This window comes from Lissotriton helveticus, chromosome 5_1 (assembly GCF_964261635.1).
Source record: "Lissotriton helveticus chromosome 5_1, aLisHel1.1, whole genome shotgun sequence".
NCBI classification, from domain to species: domain Eukaryota; kingdom Metazoa; phylum Chordata; class Amphibia; order Caudata; family Salamandridae; genus Lissotriton; species Lissotriton helveticus.
The window spans coordinates 1,961,712,829-1,961,731,475 of NC_136065.1; the positions used below are offsets into that span (position 1 = coordinate 1,961,712,829).

General features: G+C 44.5%; 1 protein-coding gene across 1 annotated transcript in view; it reads right to left on the reverse strand.

Annotated features, from left to right (window-relative positions):
- Positions 1 to 18,647, reverse strand: part of PLXDC1 (plexin domain containing 1) — a 392,766-nt gene that overhangs the window by 20,761 nt on the left and 353,358 nt on the right. Inside the window, exon 12 of the mRNA XM_078645635.1 lies at positions 4,016 to 4,173. Coding sequence (XP_078501761.1) covers positions 4,016 to 4,173 — 158 coding nt within the window. The remainder of the gene's footprint in view (positions 1 to 4,015; positions 4,174 to 18,647) is intronic.

An 18,647-nucleotide genomic window follows, 5' to 3' on the forward strand; every position in this document is an offset into this window, starting at 1 on the left:
CAAAAGAAACTTTACAAGGCATCAATTGTGTGTTTAAACCAATACTATTTTGATCTGTACAATTTCTTTACAAAAAAACTACAACATTTTTGACAAATATGAGTGAACATTCATGAAATTCATTTTTTACATTTGTTCCAATGTATTTCGGGATGCAAGATCCCTTCTTCAGGGGAACTGTCAAAAAACAAAACAAAATTCACACATCAATATTCTTTCTTTTATAGCACAACAATGGTGGAACAAATTGCAAGCGACTATCTCACAAGAATAAGTTGGACACATGCTAGCTAGTTGTATAACAAAACCTTCACCAAACTCAAAACACCCAGTGCATGAGTGAAAGAAAAAAGTTTCTGAAACAGTGCCACTTACCAACAATGAGTTCCACACGACCAAATAGCACTGTGAAAGTCCAATTCATAATACAAAATGTACTGAAATCAAAAACAGCAGCCCTCACTTGCTCGGCTTCTCTGCAGCCTTCAACAATGTCTCCCACAACACCCTAATCAGAAGACTCCACTAGACTGACATACAAGTATCCACTCTCAAATGGATCTGTTCCTTCCTCACGAGAAGAATTCAAAGGATCAGGCTGCCACCCTTCGCATCAGAGACCAAGAAACTGATATACGGTGTCCCACAGGGATGCTCCTCAGCCCTACTCTTTTCAAAATATACATAACACGGCTCGCCAACATCATCCGATCACAAGACATCACCACCATATCCTACAACGATGACAGCCAACTCATTCTCTTCTTGATGGAAAAGACGAACAGCCCTAGAATCAACTTCACCAACTGCATGACCATGATAGCAAACTGGATGAGAATTAACTGCCTGAAGCTCAACTCCAACAAGACGGAAGTACTGGTCTGTTAATATTGATAAATACAATGTTGATGTAAACCATGATATATGTACGTATTAATAACAAACTTGCATCTCTGTTGTCGAAATCACCCGATGTGATCCTTTCCTCGACCCGAGTCAGAAATACGTGGTCAGGCAGGCCCTGCAACAAAGGCCTGAAGCAACTGATTGACAGATTGCTGGTGAGCAGAACACCTAACCCTTAGACTACCAAGCGAATAGGTAAAACCCCACAGATAGGCAGCAACACCATAATGGTCTCAGGAGATTGGCCCCAATAAAACACGTTTAGCCAGAGGGTACGTGTTCTCAAGCCACCATAAAGTCAGATGCAACGCTTAGGTAGGAACACTCAGCCAATCAGAACACAGCATGCACACTACACGCAGTGATCATGCGCTCCCCATGTTGGGCATCTGGACACATACCCACTAGCTCCGCATTGTATCCAGACAGGGTCTAGACCATGGGTACTCACAAAGTTTCTCTCGGGCCAAATTTACAGTGTGGTTTGTGGCCGAGGGCCCCACCGGTAGGGGCGGGGTCAGTGGGGGAGGGGGGCAGGGCTAGAGCAAAATAAACCTGTGACCATGAGGTTGAACCTAGCCACCAGACCCGGCATACATACATCTTTCTCTCTCTCTCTCTCTCTCTCTCTCTCTCTCTCTCTCTCTCTCTCTCGCTCTCTCTCTCTTTCTCTCTCTCCCTCCCTCTCTCCCCTCCCTCTCTCTCCCCCTCTCTCACTGTCTCTCTCTCTCTCCCTCTCTCTCCCTCCCTCTCTCTCTCTCTGTCTCCCTCTCTCTGTCTCCCTCCCTCTCCCTCCTTCTCCTCCCTCTGTCACCCTCTGTCTCCCTCCCTCTCCCTCCCACTCTCTCTCTCCCTCTATCTCCCTCTCCCTCTCTACCTCTCTGTCTCTGTTTGTCTCAGTCTCTGCCTCTATCTGTCTGTCCCTGTCTGTCTGTCCATGTCTGTCCCTGTCTCCCTCCCTCTGTCTCCGTCTCTCTGTCTCTGCCTCTATCTGTCTGCCCCTGACCCTGTCTCTGCCTCTATCTGTCTCTATATATCTCTGTCTGTCTCTGTCTCCCTCCCTCTGTCTCTCTCTCTCTCTGTCTCCCTCCATCTCTCCCTGTCTCCCTCCCTCTCTCTATCTCTCTCTCTCTCTCTCTCTCTCCCTCTACCTCTCTCTCTCTCTCTCTCTCTCTCTCTCTCTCTCTGTCTCCCTCTGTCTCACTCACTCTGTCTGTCTCCCTCTCTCCCTCTCTGTCTCCCTCTCTCTGTCTCCCTCCCTCTCTCTCCCTCTGTCTCCCTCCTTCTGTCTCCCTTTATCTGTCTCCCTCCCTCTGTCTTTCTCCCTGTGTCTGTCTCCTCCCTCCGTCTGTCTCCCTCTGTCTGTCGCCCTCTGTATCCCTCTCTCTGTCTCCCTCTGTCTCCGTCCCTCTGTCTCCCTCCCTCTCTCTCGCCCTCTGTCTCCCTCTGTCTGTCTCCCTCCCTCTGTCTCCCTCTCTTTCTGTCTCCCTCTCTTTCAGTCTCCCTCCCTGTCTCCCTCCCTCTGTCTTCCTATCTCCGTCTTCCTCTACCTGCCTCCCTCTGTCTGTCACCCTCTGTTACCTCACCCAGCTACCCCGGCACACACACAGCCTCACCCGAGTACTTCACAGGTCTTTAAAAAGACCCTTTACTTGTTAATGAGGCTTCATTGTGAATAGAGTGTCTCAGAGTCCGCTTTGCTGCGGCGGTGTTTGCTGGCACTCTTTAAAACATTTTTTTTTAAACACAGGTACAATGTCTGTAAGGTCCGCGGGTGGTCAAGGAAGGGTTGCTGAGCCGCTGGCGGCCTGCAGGCTGTACTATGAGTACCCGTGGTCTAGACCCACCTGCGCTTCTTATCAAATGACCAGAAGCTTACAAGACCTTACAGCTTGTGACTATGCCCAGATTCCTGTTCTAAAAAGAATGTACAAATTGGTTTATTGCACTTGGAGAAATGTATAAAATGACGGTCAAAACCAATGTGCCTTGAGGCGGTCTTCAGGACCCGGCTCTGTTGCCTTTTCTCCCAGCCGCTGCGTTTAATTAAACCAATTGTTCCTATTTTGCCAAACACCTTTTTTCTTTCATTTTTTCAAGGTACATTCACATTTGAGCAGCAGGTCCTCCTCATGGGATTTCACCTGGTGGCCATTGGAGCAACGACCAACATCCACAGACCATGCAAAAAATCTAAGGATCATCCTAGATGATAAGCTCAACATGACGACTCAAGTCAATGCAGTGTACCCTGCCTGCTTCCATATCCTATGCATGCTGTGAAAGATCTTCAATGGTTCCCTCAGAATACCAGACTGACTGTCATGTAAGCACTCCTGGCCAGCAAGCTGGACTATGGCAACACTCTCTATGCTGGAATCCCCAAACAAATCCTACACAAACTCCTCACCATACAGAATGCAGCCGCCTGATTCATACCAGACCACCTATGCTGCACCTCCGTCGTCTTACTCTAGGGGTTTGTTTAGGGAAACTTCACCTCAGGAAGCTTCACTGGCTCCCCATTCATAAGCACAGCTGTTTAAAACTTCTCACGCACACATACAAAGCCATACATAGCACAAGACCAGAATACCTGAACAGCCGTATGCATTTTCACCAACCCACCAGACACCTACACTCTGCCTCACTAGCACACACTCCCCGTACCCGCAAAAGAAAACCTGGAGATTGCTTATCCTTCTACATCGAACCCATTACATGAAATGACCTCCCTCAACACATCAGAGCCTCCTCCTCACTTATTGAGTTCCTCAATAACCCTGAGACATGACTCTTCATAAAAACACCATGGGACCACACACCTACACACCTTGCCCAAGCCCCTTGATGCCCTCTAGGGTGATTAGTGCGCTATACAAATCAACATTACATCCCACCACAGACAGGCACACAAACTTAGTTGGCAAAAACCCACATTACTAATAAATGTGTTCTCCTTCACGTGATATTCAGCTAACAAAACTCACAGTATGCTTATGGAATCCTAAGAACATGAGCATTTTAGCAGAGAATGTGAACGAGAGATAGGAAGAGCGAAGTTGGGATAGAGATAGTTCAGAAATAGGGGTGTTCTTTTTCATCTCACCTTAATGAAGAACATAGCAGCACTGGACGTAGGGTGGCTATTAATGTATATTCCAGTCAGGATTATCGCCGCTATGAGAAGAACAGCCAGTACAATTCCTACAATAGTCCCAATATGGACCGTGCTTACTCTGGACAAAGGAATGTTGTTCAGTATACCTGCAAAACACAAGAAGTCTGGTGAAGGGTGAGAATATGACTCAAACAGATCAAGAGCTCATGGTTGAGTTATGGGCGCAATGGGCACTAGACCTCAATTTAAAATATCATGGCACCATTGTCTGCACCAGAGACAACACTTAGGGACTGATTTAGAGCTTGTCGGAAAGGGTACTCCATCTCAATTGCCATTCTCCACCAAAAGGAAGATCCACCTGCCTGATTTTAGAACAAGTGAAGTTTAAGTAGGTCAGTGACAGTGGGTACGCTGTCTCTGACCTATTCCTCCGGCGGCTAGACAAAGTAAGGCCCATTGGAGGTTTGGCCATTCTATCACCTACTCACCTAATTTAAAGTGGGCGAATGAATAGCCAGTTTTCACTGCTCCTTACCAACAGTGAAAACAGCAACATGACCTCCATACCATAGAAGACAACTCCCATGGTTTGGGGGTTAGTAGTTATTATATTTTCAAAAACAAAACACTGCTTGAGAGCCGTCCATCAAATTTTTAATACATTGATAGGAACCATGATTTGGTGGGCTGAGTACCCTTGGTATGGCGGAAATAAAGTACTCTAACATTCTGACAGATTTACCTCAGTCTGCCAAGTCTAAATCAGGCCCTAAAACCTCCACATAAGCTCAGACTGAAGAGTGAAGTACGAAGAAGGCTTGAGGAAGGGGTAGACTGAAGACAGCTTTGACTGTTAAAGTGCACATTCCTTGTCAGAAGCATGAGTTTGGCAAAGTAGTGACTAGCAGAATTACCTTGGCTAGAAAATCGCTTTGTAATTAAATGTTTTCTGCCAACAACACATGCACTCATTGTATGCTGTGATGGTCCATTATATTTTTTAGAATATAATCTTTGAGTTGATGTTCTTCCATCAACTACATATCTTCCACTACACAGGGCAACTGCTTTACTAGTAATGTTTCTAAGCCCTGTGTCTAGAATACCCATGGTGCATCTACTCCTGTTGTGGGAGAAATGGGCCTGCTGCAATGGAGTGTAAAGAACTCCTTCCTCATAGTTCGCAGTATACTACAGAACTACTTTAGGGTTTGGCTTACACTTTGGGGAGTCTATCCAACACCCTAATGTTGAATATAAATGTGCAAACAAATGGGATCTCTAATCTAAACAGGCCACGAAAATCTCTTCTACACCCAATTGCTGATCCACACAAATCTACAATCCTTCCACCCTTTAAAACACTCGGTTCCAGTGACGTCAAGATGTCAGCCCATATATTGGGGATACCCGAAATATCAGGTATGCATGCACTACTTGTGTAGTGTATACTACCTTCATAGCAATGGGCGCTGAGCCGTGGGTATCTTTTCGTTGATCATAAAATAATTTAAGAATACATTTTTTAGAATATCTTCTAGTTTTTTGGTTATGAGAAAACAATTTTAGTATGAATTTTTTGAATGTTTCTGATGGTGAGAAAACCCCCTGTGCACACATGTCCTTCATATTTTCTCTCCCCTCACTCTGAAAATCCTTGATTTAAACATGGAATCCATTCAAGATTGCCCTAAAAGCAAGCCACGTTCATCCCCCTCTTTTGAACCTTTCCCTACTGATGGTTTCTGGTGCTGAAAGGTACCATGTACTCTGCACACATGTTTAGTGAGATGTCTTCTACTGATAACTGCATACTGTATCTTAAAATCAGTGTTGGCATCAGATAAAGAGAAATGTGCAACATCAGTGCTAAATCGCAGCCCTGACACTGCAGCCAGCCAGCATGAGCAGCAACAGAGACAGGAACCTTTTGAGTGCCGTATTCAACCTGGAGGCCACCACTGTATAAGTGAAATGTAGCCATTTGTTTGGCCAGCACAAATGGAAGGGGCTGGGTGAGTGTTGCACATGGTGGAAGTATAATTTCCCTCCATCTGCTATGGCACAGCCAAGAGCAGAGGGGCAACAGCAGATAAGTGATGCAGTTGGATACTACCCTCTACAGACACAAAATATTTAGGAGCTCCAAACATATGAAGAGTAGGTAGATTTACTTTGCTCGAGAAGTCACTTTATTCTGTCACTAACATTAATAAATCCAATCAGTGGATTGTGTTGTCCTTGTTACATATAAGAGATTCTATATTAAAGTGAGGCAATAGGGCAGTATGCTCCCTAATTTACATCCTGGCAAATGATCATGGATCTGTTGTACAGAGTCAGTACCACAAGTAAAGGATATTATGTGAGATCCATATTGAATGCTAGTTGCACCAGTAAGTTAAACAACTTCGGATGTGCAACAAGTCACCTGGTCTCCTTACACTTCAATGACTCTCGATACTTGGAGTGGAGAGTGGAGCTCAGCTGCATTTGTGGTAAGTCTCAGTTGCAGTTTTAAGCTGATAAGGCGGGTTTATCTGCAGACATCTCCGCACATGTGTGTGTGAGTAAGGTTCCCGCCCGCTGGTGGTAGTGCACACCCTTACCAATAGAAAAAGAACAGAAACAGGCTTTCCCCAGTTTTCAGGTACATCCCCAATCTTCCTAAAATGCACGAGGCATAAGAAGAGGTATGAGCTTAAGAAGCTCTTGATTTGCTGTATCCACTACCCAAGCCATTTAACAACACCAGCTTTATTGGGAGCTTGCCGAAAACCAGAGGCATTTGGGTCATTGGAGTATGTCACCCTGGCATACTACATGCTAATCTAGAAATTGAAGGAGCTTTACTTCACTAGGGTCTCCTTTAGGCAAAGAAAGGGCCTCACCTACTGGGAGTTTGCCAGTATTGGGTGTCAATCTCCTGCATTCTTCTCTTTCTGATCCCCTTTCAGCGAAATTGGACTCCATGGCAGGTTAGTCTACCTAGATCATTATCAGTTGGATCATTCTTTGTCCAATCTCTCAACTCCCACCGGATCAAGTGCAGGCTTTGCCTCCATACTGTCCTATAGCTACAGCTCAGACTCCTCCTTGGATGTTCTGAATGTGAACTACAGTTCGGTCTCAACTCATTCACCCCTACTCCAACTCTCTCCAAACCCAGCTCACCTCCCAGCCCAGAAGGACAAGCCCAAGACTCACTACCTGTGTCCATTGGCCTTGCCACTCGTCGTTCTTCAAGCAGAGCTCATGTATGTGCTTGGAGGATCTGGACATTGACCTGGAGATCATAAAGATTAGTATTTGACGAGGCGCTACGGTCTGGTCATGTGTAGTGCTTTGGAGCCACAGCCCATTGAAGTTCTGACACTGCTACCGCAGACTGAGGACATTGACTTGGGTGGCAGCCTTGGCTTTACCACCAACCCCCACACTGGCCATTGAGCCCAGTACTCAAGTAGGCAGAATGTCCCTGGAAGATGTCTTTTTCTGAGCTAGCAATCTTACAGTCTGTGGAAAAGTGTCAGTTTGTAATGTGAAAGCCACTTGCCTGAAGACCTCATTATTGAAAATGAGGCCAAATGTTTTGAGACATCTGAGTAGAAAATATACCAATCTTGTGGTCTCTAACTCCCAGACTATGCCCAGGAAGAATACATGTTCATGCTAAAATAATATCAGCAAAGGAGGTGACTGGGCAGAAACTGCTGATGTTCCTAGACCTCAATATGCTGTTGCCTAGAACATGAACCCTGGACAGTTCATGTGTAAGTCTTCTAACCTCCAGTCAGAAGCCCATAAAAAAAATATTCAACCTACCCGTTGATTGGAAGAACCTTAGATCCTTCATCTCACAAGGTCCTGCGAAAACCTATTCAAAATGGTCACTGCCAGATCACTGAGTACCACTCAAGCAGTACCAGTGAGATAACCACCAGCACCTTCATGTGATTGGGAGAGTCACTGGAAGTTCCCTGCATTTATCTGCGAAATACGGGCTCAACCAGCCATAGATATATTTGCAACGTACCTGAATTACGCATACAACTACTTCACCTTCTGGATGGACAGGGGGCTTGGGTCCTTGGAGAAGACCTGATGTTGGATTGATGGGGACGTTCATATAATAAATCCTCCAGCTCCTGTGTATTCTATAGCATCCTGCATAAGATCAGAGGCAACCAGGGTACTGTCAGCGATCATAGTAGTGCCTTGAAATGTTTGGTTCTCAAGCCTTTTCCATTTACCTTTGAGGCAACCACATATGCCTGTACCAAAAAAGAGACTCCCTGCAGTAGACTGAAGGTAAATGCTGCATCCTTACCTAGTGCCATTTAACATGGGTGCAGTGTTCCTAAAGATCTACCATTTGCCTGCCTTGACCTGGCTGGAGAGAATCTGGGTGTCATGACACGTGCCAGACGTCCTCAAACAGAGTGAAGCGCAATTACATAAAATCCTGAACTTTGAAAGAAAGAAAAAACAATATTTTGCCCACTTGCTTTGTGAATGTGAATAGGCTTTTATAGAGCGCACTTACACTCCAGGGAGCATCTTGGCGCTAGACATCACTGTCCCGACAAAGAAGAAGGGGGGATGCTACTTAAGGTAGATCCTATTTATAGATCCTGGTCTATAAGTAAAGTGTGGATTAGATTAACGCTAAGCAGAGTGAGTCTTCGGTATTGAAGATCCATGTTTTGAGCATTTTGCGAAACAGTTTTTCGGAATGGATAAGGCGCATTTGTGGTGGGAGCTTGTTCCAGGCTTTGGCTCCAAGTACTCCGATGGATTTCCCACCTTTTGTGGTTAGTCTGAACTTGGGGACTGCAAGTAGGTTTAGGTTGGATGATCTAAGTGACCGTGGGGGAGTGTATCTTCCAAACCTTTGGGACAGGTATGTCGGTCCTGACTGGTGGTAGGCTCTGAACGTAATGAGCAGGATTTTAAATAGCACTCTTTTGTGGATGGGTAACCAGTGCAGGGTTTTGAGTGCTTTTGAGGCAGATGATTTCCTGGGTAGCCTTAGCACCAGGCGGGCGGCGGCGTTTTGAACCATCTGCAACTTGTGCAGAACAGCTCTGTTTGCGCCTGCGTAGATGCTGTTGCAGTAGTCTAAGCGGGATGTGATGAGGGCTACTGCCACAGTCTTTCTAGCTGTTAGGGGAAGGAGGTCGAAGAATCTTCTAAGACCTTTGATGATATTGAAACAGGACCCTGCCACTGTACCTGCTTGTTGCTTAAAGGATAAGGCTTCATCAAACCTTATCCCTAGGTTACGGGCCGACGTGATGGTGTTAGGGGGGATTTCGGCGTCTTGAGGCCACCAATTGGAGGGGGAAAAGAGGTTGTTTTGGCCGAAAGGGAGGATTTCAGTTTTACCTGAATTACATTTGAGATGGTTCGTTCGCATCCAATCAAAGGTTGCCGTCAGACAGTTCCTTAAATTTTCCTCCGCTTTGGAGGAGTTGTTATCCAGTACTAGGATAAGCTGGGTGTCGTCAGCGTAAGATATCGTGCTGATGTTAAAGGATGTGATGAGTTCTATCAGGGGGGTCATATAAAGGTTGAACAAAACCGGGCTCAAGCTTGAGCCTTGCGGTACCCCTGTTTTTATGGTTTTTTCATCCGAGCAGTATTTTCCTAGCACGGTTACTTGTCTCCTATGGCTTAGGAAGTTTTTCAGCCATTCGAGGGCGGTTCCTGCTAGCCCTGACTCTGTCAGGCGGCCTATCAACACGGGGTGTGAGACCGTGTCAAAGGCCGCCGACAGGTCGAGCAGGATCAGGACGGCCTTTTTCCCTTGGTCAAGTGCCATCTTGAGGGTCTCTACAGTATGTAGGAGGGCTGACTCCGTGGAGTGTTTCGCCCTAAAACCGGCCTGGTTGGGATGAAATAGGTGGTTTTCCTCTAGATGTTTTGTCAACTGTTTATTGACTGCCGATTCGGTCAGTTTGAACAGTAGTGGGAGCAACGAGATGGGGCGAAGGTTGGAGAGCGTGGATGATGTTTATTCTTTTTCTCTTCATCTGACTGAATTCACATCTATAAGACTGATCTAATAGCCTCCTTTACAACCATGGAGGTGATCAAAATCCACCAGAAATACCTGATATATATGTTTTCTCTAACCAAGCACCTGGTGGTTTCTTGGGACAACAACTTAGTTCTGTCTAGATTTCTGCATACAACTTTTGAGCCTTTTGCTTTATGTTACCTTATTTTTCTATTTGAGTCAAATTAGGAGCATCTGTAAGGCTCACCTAAGCCAGAGGTATCTGGGCCCTGGCATATCCGAATTTCCTGGGCAAGAAATTAAAAGAAGTATGTTTTCAGGCTCTTCTTGAATACGTGCGACCATCAGCATTTCTGAGGTCTTTGGGAAGACTGTTTCACCTATAAGCCCCAGTTGCTTGGAAGACCGTACCTCCTATGGTCCTTTTCTGGCTGTAATATTGGCCAGGTACATAAATAAATAAGCCCTTTGCTATAAATGTTCGGTTAGAATTCCATTAGAATTCCATTTGAATTAAAAAGATTGCCCTCTTGACATTCTTTTCATGCCATCATACTTTATGGTCAAAGGGAACACAACTTAACTTGAAATTCCTATTTCTTGCATCCGGAGCTCGTTTTGTTTGCCAGGAATGTGGTCATCATTGCCATACGGATTATATACTACATCATCCATTGCTACACATTGCATGATGCCAAACATCCATCTGGTATCCACACAGTTCACCACGGTTAAGGCAGCTTCATTAGAATTCTGTCATGTGTATACTTCAAGGCTAGGTGGGCTACCCTGCCTGTATTCTACCAGCATTGCATTTTGGAGATTTTCTCCTAAAGTGATGATAAATTTGGCCAGAAAGTTCTGTGCAACCTGTTTGCATTAATATTAGCAACTTGAAGCCTGTCTTTTCCTCCTACCTCTTCATTTTTAATTGTAGTGGGATCTGCCTGCGAGGTTGGAAATGGAAATAGCATGTAAGTGTTAAATGTTAACTTCATGAAGTCTGTTACTCTTACTCCATTCGCTCTTTCTTATTATCGACTTCCTGGACACCCATTAGCCATCACAAACTGCAATTTTGTTTTTATCCAAAAAAAGGAATCGGCACGAACAGATCTTCATCTGAAAGTCATGGGAAGGATAGGGAGTTGTGTATGATTCTTGCATGCATACTTAGCACTGCTATGCACATTTCTGATTTTTGGAGCAATTCCCGGTCCTGCTACTAAGTGGAAGGGAACCCACTACGTTGGTACTAGGTAGGAGCTTACAGACTAAGAATAATAATAGTCACTGCAAAGGTAGCTAGCTTTCATCTATTCAATTTCCTTTCAAAATCGGTAGTCTTCAAATCATCCAGTGTTATCCAAACCAAGCAATTTTTCTACCAGTCCAGCGTTTCTCAGATCCAATCTCTAGTAGTCCCATTCAGAACTATCGGGAGAAGTTGCATTTGTGAATTGCGTCTAGTCTGTGAAAAGTACTTTCAGTGAGAGGACTGTCTTGGACACTATACAGATCTGCCTCTGAAATCCAACTAACCTACGTTGTAGAAGATTCTCTACATGTCTTGGTGCCAGGTTGAAGGTTCCCGTATGCTGATGCTAAATTTGCCAAGTGGTCACAAACAGAGCTCCACACCTGTGTAGAATAGAGGGAGTGTGCAGTCTGTTTCTTACTGCAGCTCGCTCTTATCTTGGGAAAGAGCTATAATATTTTTGAGGGTTCTCTGATCCTAATCCTCACGGGTACACAAAGACAGAACTCTGTTCAACGTATTATGATATTATGTGGAAGTGAATGACATGGCTGTATGTCATGTTGTAGTGGACCAGTTGTACACACTAACAAACGTGGACTAATAGTGTACACTAACGTACCAGGAAGCCTACAGTCTGACAAAAAACTGACTGATCAAACCTAGATAGAGCAATGGAAGTTTTTTTGATGAGGCTGAATGAAGTGACACAAAAAAACTCATGAAAAGAGTCGATAGTAATGAGCAAAATGCAAAAGTCGAGATGGTTTCTTATGGTGGTATGGTGAGCATGGAGGACTATGTTGGATGTGTATGTGTAAGAAAGATGTTATGAACAGATGCTCTGTACAAAATATGTGAGCCTAAGAATGTCTACTCACTATCATCTGAGTACCGGCTCAGTTTTGTGTCATCTGAAAGAAAGAGATGATTGGTCAATACAGGGAATACAACCCAGGATTTCACTTCCCTTCCCAGAAACAGAATTTGTCTCTCCTGGCCTTGTTTTTAGCACTGGACTGAAGACGGACCCCCTGGTTTTGTAATTGTATCATGTTGTAAGAGATACGCCCCCTAGTCCATCTAGTGTGAAGCAATAATAGAAGGTTGAGGTAATACATTGCGTCTTGTTGTCAATTTCTAGCCTGGGATAGTGGGAGACAGAAAGAGAAGCGCCCTCATTCTCTGTTAGTGTAATTGGCTAAAACAGACTCCCTCAATCTGTCCTCATGTAGGGCAGCAGCGAGGATTCACTACTCCCTTTGTGTGAAGAGTGATTACCAGGATACAATTTTTCCTCAGTATGCTAATATAAGGGCAAGTGGCTCACCAATTCGTACTAATGTCACATAATAATAGGATCTCGGCTTGGGATAAGTAGTAGTGCTAGTGTCAGCCAGTAAGAGTGGTACCAGCAATCTGTGTTGGAACCATGAAGTAAGAGAGGTTCCACTACTCTGAGCTGTTGGCAGGTAGTTGGAAAGCAGGGGGCTTGCAGTCTGTGTTAGTGACAGGCATAGGAAAGGCTGCTACAGTTTTTTTTATTCTCAGCTAGTAAGAGAAGATCCTGCAGTTGCCAACATCATGGGGAGTGTCTCACTCAATCTGTCCTAATTCGAGGCGTTCTATGCTGGTACTGGGAAGGGTCAGTGGTAAGGGTGCTGTTGTCTGATGAGTAATTGTTGTTTACAACTAGTGTTCCAGGACCTTGAGTACTACTACACATCTCATTTGTTGTCCGTTAATGCCGTTTATGTCTTACGTGTAATGTGGCTGATTTGTCAAGGCTTACTCTAGCAGCTGAAGAGATATGGAAACTCAGATATTAAAGGTCACAGTCTAGTCAGGAATATACTAGTGTCACTCTTTAAATACAACAGCAAAATATGACTCAAAATGTGCACACTGGGGAACTGCGATTGAATTAAAATTGTTTTTATGAGCAATGTCATCTACGGGCTGGAGCTCATGAGCCATCAACAATCTCCAGAGATGGTTGGCATATCAATGCAGAGCACAGCTCATCAAGCCATGGGTGGACTCAGCCAGTGCCCTGACCCGTAATGTAGGATAGCTACTTCTCACTCAGATCAGTTACATGGCAAGACTGTGGCAGCTGAAATTCTAATAAGGGAGTACATGTCTCGTTACCTCTGCCCCGAAGAAAGGAGTTTGCTCATCCTTTCTGTGTAAACCTGTTTTAGTCTCCCATATCTGGTGTGCTTCACGTCCCTACTTAAATGTAGTGTGTTGTGTGCTTGGGCTTAAATGTATTGTGTTTGAATACTGTGCAGAATTAATTGCATCTTTCAGGGGGCCTACTGCATGCAGCACAACAGTGTTTCCATATAGATAATAAGGCCATTCCTGTTCTTGGACAGCCAACCCCTGCTCAAACTGTCAAACCTGTTAGATCTATTCCACATCCTTTGGCCTCTCTACCAATAACTGACTGAAAATCGAACTGCAAAAACCCCGACTAAGGGTCAGGGACACTGCAGGCCTCCCAGGTGCTGGGAATCCCCATTATCTTGACCTTTCAAGCTGGCCATCCCGTCTATGGAATCCCAGGAAGAAAGCCGACAAATATGTTATGATTTTTTTAACCTGGCAAGCTGACCCGATTCCCGATAGTCCTGCATAGAGCAAGTTCACCTGGACTTTTAGAGAAGCTCAGCTACTCCAGCGCACTGGGACTTCTGACTTTAAGCCCTTGTTGTGTGGCATCTGTCTTGGGCCCTGGAATTGCTTGGAACTTTGGCTTTTTGGTGCTAATCTTTATTTTAACTTCTATTCCTGTTTAAATAATAAAGCTTTGTCTGGACAGTGTGTTCATTGTGTGTTAATAATGTGTCATTCTGTATCTGAGTTAGCAGCGACTATTGCCACTTAAAGTAAGCCTTACCTGCTGGAATTAACTAATTTGGGAAAGATAACTTGGAGATTGGAAGCACTTGGCACAACATCCCTATGCTCCTAACTACGACATTTCTGGCATACTTGCAAGTTTTTTTGCCCAGTAAACTTGTCACAAGTCTCCCGAGAGGTATCGAACAGTGATACTTTGTTCCTCCCACCAGAGTACTGCACTTTGTTGGAGAGGGGCGCACATCAATTGAACTCCTCTTTTACACTGGAGACTTCTGTTGCTGATAGCAGGTTATGATACAGTTGAAGTGGAGAGCAGCTAATCATAGTTTAGTATCAGAAGTCTTTTTACCTGCACAACCAGTGTAGTGTGTGTTCACGATGGTGGGTTTCCACAAAATAAGGTGTGCACCTTGCTGGCTGCAATCCGTATCCCCTGTGTGCCTCCGCTGCAGCCCATCCCTCCCTACCCTGCAAGTGTCGATTAGGTTATTGTGCGTCCAAATTGAATCCACAAATGTTACAATAAAGCAGAGAGAAGCCCCATCTGTTCAGCAGATCATTACTTATTCTCTAGACACTTTATCCAGCTCAGACAGAAAAAAGGCTGCTGCCCCAGCAAAAGCCTCTGGCTGCTGGCAACCATCTGCAGTGAAACCACTATCGCTGAATAGATTATGGGATATTGCCAGGGATTCTCAGCCACTGGAGTGTGATAGAATGCTGGAACACCACAAAACAGGAAACTTCACAAAGAAAGATATATGTACATTTGCAAGGTGCTCTTCAGATCTAAGTTTACATCTACAAAGGACTGTTGCAAGATTGTCGTCATTATACTCAACAATACATTTTGATTTCCGTTGTACTTTGCCTACGGACAATCCTCCTTACGCTTTGAAAATTTTAAAGTTGGAAATAGTCTGATTGTGGACTCTTTGGGAGCCTGCAAATAGGAAATTTCACTTCTCCGGGATTGGGTTATGTGCTTGAATTTTGAAAAATGCTGTGCTTTATTCAACTTGAGCTTCCACTTACTGGAACTCTGTGCTCCGTAAGTTGTAGATCTTCTGAGCACCAAGTAGACCATGCACACAAGTTTGGGCTGGCATGTTGCCAGGAAATGAACGTGGGCAGTGGCTCTTCCTCGTGCTAGAGTCACACAAGTATTCCTGGAATGCCTTCTGCTGATACCTATGGCAGGAGGAGCTGGACTGTCCTGCGAGGGAGGTGCTGCCTGTACTAAAAGCCCCAGCTGGACACTTTTCGTCAATCTGAGTGTGAGAGAGTAGCACACAGATTGTCACCATTTGTTCCAGGCTGGCTTTTGTTTTTTATGCTTGCACACTTTATCTCTTTGACTGTGTTTTTAATCACTTTTCTATGTGGGAGCCATCCCATCCCTTCCCTGGGACCCTACACGCCTTCACCAACGAACCACAAACAACATGGTAGCAGGAGGGTCTTGGACTTAGGACCCGGTGCGTTCCCAGTAGTTTGATCTTGTAGCGTTTCCCATCAACACTATATTTACGTATCTTGAACAGGGACAGAACAGGGACTGAAGTACTCACTGGTAGTGTGTCATCCTACTACGCACAGGAAACAGAGGAGAAAAACAGAGAAACCAGTACCACATAATCTCTTCAAGTCCTGAAGAATCTGCCACAACCAATAATGGCAGTGAACAGTGTCAGCCCTCACTTAGGAGGGTCCGTAAAGGTGTTAAGATACTCCCGTAGATGTATTTTTAAATACTGACAGGAGCTTGTATTAATTACTAAAGATGATACACACGCACAATGTTACTGTGTACCCCAATATGTTGGCATTTCAAACGAGTCAGCGACTAGGGGTCACACTAGGGCACTTCCATGACTATCGTAAGAGGGTTGCACTACTATTGACTGTAGAAACTAGATGAGCTCACTGAAAAACAATAGAAAATATTGAGGATCACAACAACAATAATGGGAAACCGGAGTCACAGCAAATGCTACACTTGTGGACACACTGGTTGCTCCTGTGAGGTATCTCCTGTTTGTAGGCACCAAAATTGGTCCCACTGAAATGAGTACAACAGAGTAATTGAAAATATTATCAAAGGAAATGTTAGGCTTTTACACCTCCAGCAGCCAACTAGATTGGCGGGTTATGGTCAATCGTAGTTAGCACGCCACAGTCATTGAGACGGTGCTAGCCACAATATGGCGTTAGTGCATGACGCCAAATTCCAACGTGAGGTATTGGCTTCTGTATCTGTAGCAAAGTTTCCTATCGGGAGGGCAATACAGCCATACCCACTGGGATACATCCTTCAAGCACAGGATATAGGTTGCAACAATAACTGCACTGCGCATCGTTTTGCGATTAGGCTGGACATACAGCAGGTCACTTTTGTTTAAGGCAGCAATCTTCACTACTGCACTCACAACAATACTGTGCTGTTCTTTTCGAAAATGTAGGCCTGTTTCAGGTCATAAAGCACTCTACCTTCGCTTCACATGCGCATATATTAGGCCTTCCCTTCTCAGTCCTATGGTATGGTCCTTCAAATTCATGTGGATCTGCTATAATTCTTTCCCTAGTTCAGTCATTTGCTCTGTACTATAGTACAGAGTTCCTTAAAGCAAAAAGGCTAACAGAGCCATGTTATATCTAACCAACTGGCCACTCAGGTTGAATCACATTTGACATTTTGGAGGTATGCGATCACTGTGCAGTGCTTTAACCTGTAAGTACAACTAAATCTCATGAAAATGAGTATCTTAAAAGGAGTACAGTCTCTCAGGATCCACTGGTGTTGCAAGCATCTCATAATCTCCACTGGCTTGTTGTATCTAAACCAGATGCTCCTGCAGTCAGTCACTGTAGCTGGACTCAGTTTTTGGCAGAACTGGTCACATGGTGAAGAGGCAAACCATCATCTTTGTTGAAGCATGTAGTGGTGGCTGTGTCCCTGGCCAACATCTTCTTTTCAGGAGTTTCGTTCCTAAATCCAAAAAGCTGACCAGATTGAACTGGAGTCATTCCGGGAAGCAGTACACAATTAAATCTTTTTGCTCTGTTAAAGTGGAAATGTATTGAGAACTAGTCATACAGCCCTGGATTACAGTGGATCAGGCAGGAAGGGGGTAGGAGAGAGCAGTACCACTCTCCCTCTGCAGATCCCTGCAGATTTAGGAATACATACATACAATATGCCACCATAGTGGATAGAGTATCCTACTTCTCAAATCCCCAGCAGTCTCCTGGTTCACATCTCTCATTCTCTAAGTAAACGAAAGGATCAGTCATGAGATCCTGTATGAATTTTACCAGGTGTGTCAGTAAACAATTTTGCCATGTGGAGTGTCAGGTTGAAAGAACTGTATCACAAGGCTATCAATGAGCTGTCGCCAACTCTTTTAGCCATTTCATGGCCTAAGCTTGGCTTGGTAGTCACCCATGTTAAAAGGTGGTCTACAAAAATGATGTAGGAAACCTGCAGTTGAACTTGTGAATTTGGACTTCAGGGCTAGAAAATTAGCCTGACTGTCAGAATGATGTAGGCCTAAAGTGCTGGACCTCTTTACCCCTGAGAGACAAGTCCTAAAAAGGATACTTTTGTCGTTTTACTATTTCACTGAGATGTGAAGTAGTACCCATGCCCTGGGGTAGAGAAGTAACAGTCAATTCCTCTACCAGGTTTACAAGTAAATAGGACCGTGCCCTTGCATTATTCAGCAGCCCTTAGTATTCACCATAACTTTAGGAGTACAGAAGTCATCCTCTAGTATGGACAGGGAAAGACTTTGGAAGCTCTCCAGTTTAGAAGTTTGATACACTCTTAGGGGAGCAACACTACCATTAAGAAGCATTCCCAAATGATCTTGCAACTCACGGCCATTGTGCAGAAAAAAATGAAGAGCTAGCCAAACCACACAAAATGGAGTCAGAATATCACAGTAAACTATCATGAGGGGAATTTCATCTTAGCAGTCAGACACAGGCTCCTAGAGCCTGACTGCACAAATGATTTTCCACACCAGAGCCAAAGTTAGATAGCCTATGCTTGTGGCTATCTAACTTTGGCCTAGAGCCAGGCCATGAATCTTTCTCAGTCTGCATCAGTGTCTGGTAGAAGTACATGCTGGTTTGCTCTGGGGCCAGACAGTGAAGTCTTCCCTAGACTGTGTCAGGATTAGTGTCATAAAAGGACCTTATTTTGCCTGTGATAATGTTAAGAGTCTTCCCCAAGTCTGAACTAGTCACAGGGAATGATTCTTCACACGTATGTATGGATGCACAGTCCATATTAAGGGTGTGACTCATTGAGTATGTGGGAGTTGTTGGGTTCTCTCAGCCTGTGATAACTCTTCATCTTTATTCTCCATTAGTAGTTGGTGACCCAGTCTGAGCTAAGGTCATGGAATGAGTCTCCCCAAGTCTGTACTGATAACATCTTGCTAGTTTGAGTAAGAGGCTCT